This window comes from Athene cunicularia (assembly GCF_003259725.1).
Source record: "Athene cunicularia isolate RWA chromosome 1 unlocalized genomic scaffold, athCun1 chr1_part2, whole genome shotgun sequence".
NCBI classification, from domain to species: Eukaryota; Metazoa; Chordata; class Aves; order Strigiformes; family Strigidae; genus Athene; species Athene cunicularia.
Genome location: NW_020799092.1, coordinates 44,678,432 through 44,686,188, shown reverse-complemented (window position 1 = coordinate 44,686,188; position 7,757 = coordinate 44,678,432). Strand labels below are relative to the sequence as shown.

General features: G+C 38.6%; 1 protein-coding gene across 1 annotated transcript in view; it reads left to right on the top strand.

Annotated features, from left to right (window-relative positions):
• Positions 1–5,925, top strand: part of DYRK2 (dual specificity tyrosine phosphorylation regulated kinase 2) — a 30,873-nt gene extending 24,948 nt beyond the window's left edge. The window contains exon 3 of the mRNA XM_026868091.1: positions 3,651–5,925. Coding sequence (XP_026723892.1) covers positions 3,673–5,253 — 1,581 coding nt within the window. The 5' untranslated portion in view covers positions 3,651–3,672 and the 3' untranslated portion in view covers positions 5,254–5,925. The remainder of the gene's footprint in view (positions 1–3,650) is intronic.
• The last annotated feature ends 1,832 nt before the right edge of the window (positions 5,926–7,757 follow it).

Here is a 7,757-nt window from a genome sequence, read left to right as displayed (position 1 = left end):
AAAAAAAAAAAAAAAAAAGTGGGTGTTTTGTTGTTTTGCCTACTGTCTCTACTTCAAAGGTTAGGGGAATGTTTTTGGCATAGCCATCAACTTTCATAAACTGAGCAAACCAAAGTTAAAGCAGAATTGTAGCTGTGATTTTGAAGTTACGAAAAACTACAGAGAGAGGAGAAAAATCCCATTGTAATATTTGCTCTTTTGTAATTGATGTTGCCAGAAGATTGAGGAAGATTAGTTCTTTGAGTTCAAACTTGCCTGTTACTTCAATATGTTTTATGGAGAAATGTGTATATCAATCAGTTTTCAAAGATGTGCGTTATAAAAATATGTAACTCTTAGAAGGTGTAGATGGGTATGAGTACAAGCAATAAAATACATAATAAGTAAACTGCATAACCATGCAGGTTGTCAGCTGTGTAGGTTGTTGGTTCTGGAATTTACAGGCCCATCTGCAGAAGCAAAAGGGAGATACAAGTACTCTCAGACTTTTGGTTTCAGATGAAAGGCTGATGGAGATTCTGTGTACCATGAACAGCTTGGTACTGGACTAAGAAGGCTGCGGTCCTTTGAAACTTCCCAAGCCCATTGGTTGTGGTTCAGGGAACTTAGAGCGTCACTGCTGAAGCCTGTGGAGCTTGTAAGCAGTGCAAGCCTGGACTTGACAGCCATCTCAAGACACCTGGTAGCCAGAAGTAGATAGGCAGAGCAAAGTGCTGGTGAGAATCCAACCCTCATCCAGGTTGGAAATAGAGTAAGAGCTGGTGATTCTTGTGCAGGCAGGACCCTGAGATGGGGGGAGTCCATTTTTCATATTGACTTGGTGGTTGTGATGTGTCTGATAGCTCTGAAACTCATGTTGAAGTTTTTGAAAGAAAAGTGAGCTCTCTTATCCTCCACAGCTTTTGGAATAGAGCCTGTGCTAATTTGGTGCCTTCCACAAAGAAAACCAGTGCTACTGTCTGCATCTGCATTTGCATTCCCAAGCAGCAGCTGACTGAAACTGGCAAAACCGGTCGCTTTGGATTTGGGGTGAAGCTGGGATAGTGCTGGTGATTTCATTCTGCTGCTTGGGAAAAAAAAAAAAAGCCAACCTGTGAGCAGCAAGAGAAAGCATGAGGCTGCCTGAAGGTGCAGGAAAGAAAGCTACATGGTTTACATTTTAGAATGTGTTTGCAAACACACTTTTAGGAAAAAGAACTCTTTAGTCCCTGTTGAGAGTGGATAAATGTTTGAGACTTTTCCAGGCCCTGATACAAAGCAAATAACTGAAGTTTGAAGAATTCCCCAGTACATCTATTGAAACAGCCAATTCTTAGGAAGGACAGAAAATAGTTAACTCTGAAAACAGGTGAATGAAGTGGGGAAAAAAAACAAAAAACAAAAACCCAACACCCAAGAATTGAAGATTCTTTGAACTGTGGCAATGAGTACTTGGGTTAAGAAATTCTTAAAGATGTTTTTCTGCGCTCTTTCTCTATGCTCTGCCTGCCTTGTTGTCTGTACGTTAGTATTGTCTACTCTGGGTTTGTCCAGATATGTTCTGCTTCATTGTTCAACTGGTGCCACAGAAGAAACATTTGTAACTGGAATTTCCTAGTTTGAGTACTTTTAGTAATCTGTACAGTAACTCTGCTGCTTCATTCTTACACAGTTCTACAATACTGCATGTGCTGAATCTCTGACACATTTTACTAACTAGGTCTGGTTCTTGTGCGATGTATCATATAGCAGCTCTTGGGCCTGAATTTTACTTTTATTCTACCAACTGCTGTTTATATAGAGGATCAGGGCAACCTTCAGGAAACTGCTGCTGCAGCGTGTTTCAAACTTGACCTGAAGGAATTCCCTGTAGGCATGATAGGCTCATTAAGTCCCCTTGATGATTTAATTCCTGATGCCTTTGAGGCATCAAACTAGGAAGGGAATTAATGTCAATATCCCGTGTATCTTCACTGTGCTTAAATGTTACAAATGTCTTTGCTCTGAATTGCAATTGTGTGGTAATGCTTTCAGTGAGATTGATCAAATTTGGTAGTGTGAGCCCAAATTGCACTGCAAATAAACATACACAGTCAAACTGCAATGATGAAATAAAATGGACCAGTTATTCAACATGAGTCAAAATGGAATCGGAAGAGCAGTGAACTCAGTGGAAGCAATCCCTGAGATCTCTTGTTTATATGTTATCTGAGTGTCAGAGCTGCAGATTTCAAAATACTGTCCAAAGGTGAAGCTGGTATCCAGCTGACTTGGGAACAAGTTACTGAATTTACAAAAACATGCTTCTGCTGTATCAGGCCAATACCTTAACAGAAGCACAAAGTATGCTAGTGTCTGCGTTGCGTGTCCTGGTATTCTCATTAAGAAGCACTTCTGCGGTTGCAGCACAGATTTCATTGCCTCGTATCACAGCATACAACTGTCATTTTCTGATTTCATTTCAGCAACCTTAAGTGAACAGGGAATGTGTTTTCCTTAGCTGCCTAGAAAAAATAAGGTTCAGATTAAAAGTGCTCTCAACCCTGGCTTGATCATCTGTCTGACAGTATTGGTGAACTTTCAGTTAGTAATTTGGCATAAATATTAAGACTGGTGAATCAGCTGGAGAGACAGCAGGGGAATTCTTCCCACGTTTGTATAAGACCAGGCAGAAGACAAACTAATTATCCTCTACTTTAGAGCAAATGAGGAATTCTAAGGACAGCTATTTTAGTGGCAAATATATGCTTGTAAATTTCTTGTTTCTCCTTAAAAATAACAGGATTTGAGCAGTAGTTATTTTCACACCCCAGCACTTCTGTTGTTTCTTTGCTTGAAAATGCTGAATGCTGCTGTTTATTCCCTCATGAAAACTGTCAGGAACAAATGTAATTTCTAAAATCAACTAATCCTTTCTTTCATTCCTACAAGTAAAGTAACTTGTATGTTCTTCAAGGCAAAGATTTTCTTTCCACTCAATTCTGCATCAGGCCCCACATCTCATCTTGGTTCAAAGTTACTATAAGACTGGTTTGGGAAAGTGCTAGAAAGGTGTGCTTATGCTTTGCTGAATAGTGCCCGTCTCAATTGCAAGCAGTAAATGGCATCTCTTGGACTTCAGAAATGTACAGGTGGTTCTCCTCTTTACATGTCACAGCACATTCTTTATTGCTTAAAATTGTATCTGGAGCTTTTGATATACAGCAAATTTAGGAACAAGTTAAAATCTGGATTTGTGATCACAGGTGACTAGGAGAGCCTTAGCCATGTAAGTCAGAGCAGGCATTATACATTGATCCCCAGCAACAATATGTTCTGTAAAGTCTTATGTCCCTCAAGCTCACTTCTTGATGTTACAAGATTGTTGCCTTGAAGATAGCTTGGAGGAATTGTTAGCCTATCATGGTAGCATGTCTGTGATTGTCTTGTTGCAAACATTTAGAGAGTCATGAAAGTGGCGTTTGAGAAACAAGGATCTGGAAAATTTAATAACATCTAGCAGTATCATAGTATACATGCTGTATTTTTTAGATTATCTGTAGACAACTGACTTCTAAGCAAATACTTAGTTTTGAGGTGATTTAGGCAGGATCGTGGGTTGCAGAATGAATGGTGAAGCATAGAGTTCATGCCTTTCTTGTTAACTGGGTATGTATTTATTTTCAATTTTAGGTTGGAGGCAGTAAGCACACAATGAATGAGCACCTCCATGTTGGTAGCCATGGACAAATCCAGGTTCAGCAGCTGTTCGAAGATAATAGTAACAAGAGGACAGTTCTGACAACACAGCCAAATGGACTTACAACACTAGGCAAATCCGGATTGCCAGTGGTTCAGGACAGACAGTCAGAGAGTGCTCACAGACGACAAGGGAGCTCCAGCTCTTTAAAATCTACAGATGGAACAGGGAAGGTGAAAGCCTCAGTTATGACACCAGAGCAGGCAATGAAGCAATACATGCAAAAATTAACAGCTTTTGAGCATCATGAGATTTTTAGCTACCCTGAAATATACTTTTTGGGTCCAAATGCAAAGAAGCGGCAAGGGGTGATTGGTGGTTCAAACAATTGCGGGTATGATGATGACCAAGGGTCTTACATACAAGTACCCCATGATCATATTGCATACAGGTATGAAGTCCTGAAAGTTATAGGGAAAGGAAGCTTTGGGCAGGTGGTGAAGGCCTATGATCACAAGATGCATCAGCATGTGGCACTAAAAATGGTGAGAAATGAAAAACGTTTCCACCGCCAAGCTGCGGAAGAAATCAAGATCCTGGAGCACCTCCGAAAACAAGATAAGGATAACAACATGAATGTTATTCACATGTTGGAAAACTTCACATTCCGCAGCCATATTTGCATGACGTTTGAATTGCTGAGCATGAACCTGTATGAATTAATAAAGAAAAACAAGTTTCAGGGCTTTAGCCTGCCTTTGGTCCGCAAGTTTGCCCACTCAATTTTACAGTGCTTGGATGCTTTGCACAAAAACAGAATCATCCACTGTGACCTTAAGCCTGAGAACATTCTGTTGAAGCAACAGGGTAGAAGTGGTATTAAAGTGATTGATTTTGGCTCAAGTTGTTATGAGCATCAGCGTGTCTACACTTATATTCAGTCACGTTTTTACCGTGCACCTGAAGTCATCCTTGGTGCTCGTTATGGGATGCCCATAGATATGTGGAGCTTGGGCTGTATTCTAGCAGAGCTTCTCACCGGTTATCCGCTTTTACCTGGAGAAGATGAAGGAGACCAGCTGGCTTGTATGATTGAGCTATTGGGTATGCCTTCTCCAAAACTCTTAGATTCATCCAAGCGAGCCAAAAACTTTGTGAGTTCTAAGGGTTATCCCCGCTACTGCAGTATCACAACCTTGTCTGATGGCTCTGTAATACTTAATGGTGGACGCTCTCGGAGGGGAAAACTACGTGGCCCACCAGAGAGCAGAGAATGGGGTAATGCATTAAAGGGATGTGATGATCCCCTGTTCCTTGACTTCTTAAAACAGTGTTTAGAATGGGATCCTGCTATCCGTATGACACCCAGCCAGGCTTTGCGGCATCCCTGGCTACGGAGACGGTTGCCAAAGCCTCCGACTGGGGAAAAGGCCTCGGCGAAGAGAATTACAGAGAGCACTGGTGCTATAACGTCGATTTCCAAGTTACCTCCGACTTCAAGCTCAGCTTCAAAACTGAGGACTAACTTGGCACAGATGACAGATGCCAATGGGAATATTCAACAAAGAACAGTGTTGCCAAAACTCGTTAGCTGAGTTTGAGAAACCCAATGCTGTTAAAATGAGAAATAAAATGTGGCTGAGCCTTATTTGTATGAAAAAGTAGCTCAGATAATACATTTTTATTTGCTTAATAACTTTGTTCATTTGTATCTTTCAGCACTCATTTTAAATGTAAGAAATGTTGATTTTGTTTTTATAAAAACATGGGGACAATGCTTTAAGTTTTTATATACTTATTTTTTAAAATGTCTTCTACAGTACAATTAGCCTTACTGTAACTAGTGTGACACAGTAATAAACATCAGTGGCAGGCCACTGGTTACAACATAACTGTCATACATTGCAGCGTGGTGTCAAACATATTAACCTTTCTCTTCCATAGTTCATATTGGGTTTCACCTGGGGTAAATTTGTAAAATTCTGTCTTTTGGATTTGTGGGTATGGATCTTGATTCTGCAAACACTCACACCTATGCCTAACTGGACTCCAGGGAGAATACTCAAAGAAATACTGTTAAGTTAAGCACTTATAAACTTGTAGTTTGAAGTGGAGCCATAGCATGTTACATTGTAATTTTCTGTATGGTAGCCCAGAGAAAGTAGTGGTTTCACTAATGATACAGTCACTTCCTGTGGAATGCTTTCTCTACTTAAAAGAAATGTTTTTTGATTAAAAAAATGAGCATTTAAATATAATGCAAAAAATAAGATCTTCCAGGGCTAAAATGATTCTCTTACCTTGCATGCCATGTGGTAGAGTGAGAGAAACAGGCAGTCTCAGAAAGAATGAAGATGGAAGTATGTCTGTTCCTCTAAATCTGAAAGTGACTGATGAGTTGGTAAAGCAAAATGTTCTGGGCTTCGTTTCAGGTGTATAACATTGAGCATTCACACTGGGCTTCTCTTTGTGTTTTTGGTTTCTTGTTTTTTTTTTTTTTCTTCTCCTGCATTCTTTCCTAACATACAGCTTGGTTTCCATAAATCACATAGGCGGAAGTGCTCATTCTGTCAGTTTTATACTGTAACTTCCAGACTGTTAATACTACATGGATCTCACAGATTCCTTTTATTTCTTCTGACAATTTTTTGTCTGAGCGACTGTGACCTCTCTGGTACAATTACACTTCAGATCAAATCTGCATGTAGGGGCAAACACTGTTACTACGTTGCTTTCTGCAGAAAAGTACTTCACCTTAGACAGTGTAACTAACTGTACATGGAAATATCCTCAGTGGAAAGCTTTACAGTTGGAAGACACCATCCTAGAGACTTTCTAATAAGGGAGAATTATCAAAGGAAAGCTAAATGGTTGGAATTTGATTTAATATTTGGTATTTATAGCTGAAAATCTACTTTGAAGGAACAGTTAGAGATATATGTAGATTTGTTCATGTGCGTGCTAATGCTTAGTTTTTTCTTTTTTACTTTTAACCGTTTATGGAAGAAAGATGGTCTTTACTGAGGAATAATATCTAGACCTATGAGAAATATTCACACGTTGTAGCATGTTTTCAACAGGAACAGTTTGAAATCCAAAGTCAGTATTTCACCACGTACAATAGCTGTGGTCTACATTGGATGTATAAAACATGAAAACAGAATTTTAAACAAAGCAGAACATAATCTAGTAGGGTTTATGGATGTTAGAACAAGACATACTAGAATGGATTGCATTAAACCTTGGTAACTTTACTATAAGCAACACCTATATGCACAGATTTTACTGAGTTACTTGTACAAATTATGAAAAATACTTAAAGCATGGTCCCCTGAGAGGCCAAGAAAGTTTCCGGTTAATTTCTCCTTCATATTCATTACTTTACCACTTACAGCTTAATTTTGTTTGTTTGTTTGTGTGGTTGTTTTGGTTTGTTTGTTGTTTGTTTTTTGTTTTTTTTTTTTTTAATTTAATGTAAGACTGGGAGAGGGATATAAATGCAAAATGACAGAATTCTCAGGAAACATATCGCTTAACTTCTTGCCAAAAAGTCAACACCTAAAGAAGCTCCAAAAATAATTTCTGAGTAGAGGATGGTATTTGTTGATTGATAACTGTAAAAATTAGAACATCAATCAACCTACCTTTTTCTTTTTATTATTAAAAAGATCGTTTCCTGCCTCTAGTCAAGTTAAATTATTTAGTATTAAATGTTCACACCTTTATACAATATGTGTAAGTGCAATATGTAAACATGTATGAAATCATGTTAAAAATGAAATAGAGTAATACAGCTAAGAAAAATGGCTTGTGGAATATGAATATCCAGTAAGTTATGGTCAGTAAATTCTAAGTCTGGAAAAGATATATATTGATTTTCATAGAAAATTAAATGACTCTCATAACTGTGGGAATACAATACTGTGTATTTTTCTGCAGTAACTGGGAATCTTTACTTCCTCCACCACCTACTTGGCTTTGCCACTCCTTTCTACCCTAACTCTTCCTGCAAAAGTTAAGAAATAGGGATGCTTGTGTTAGGGGCGGAAGAAGAATCACCTCCCTAAATATATTTTAAATGGAACATTTATTCATGTTC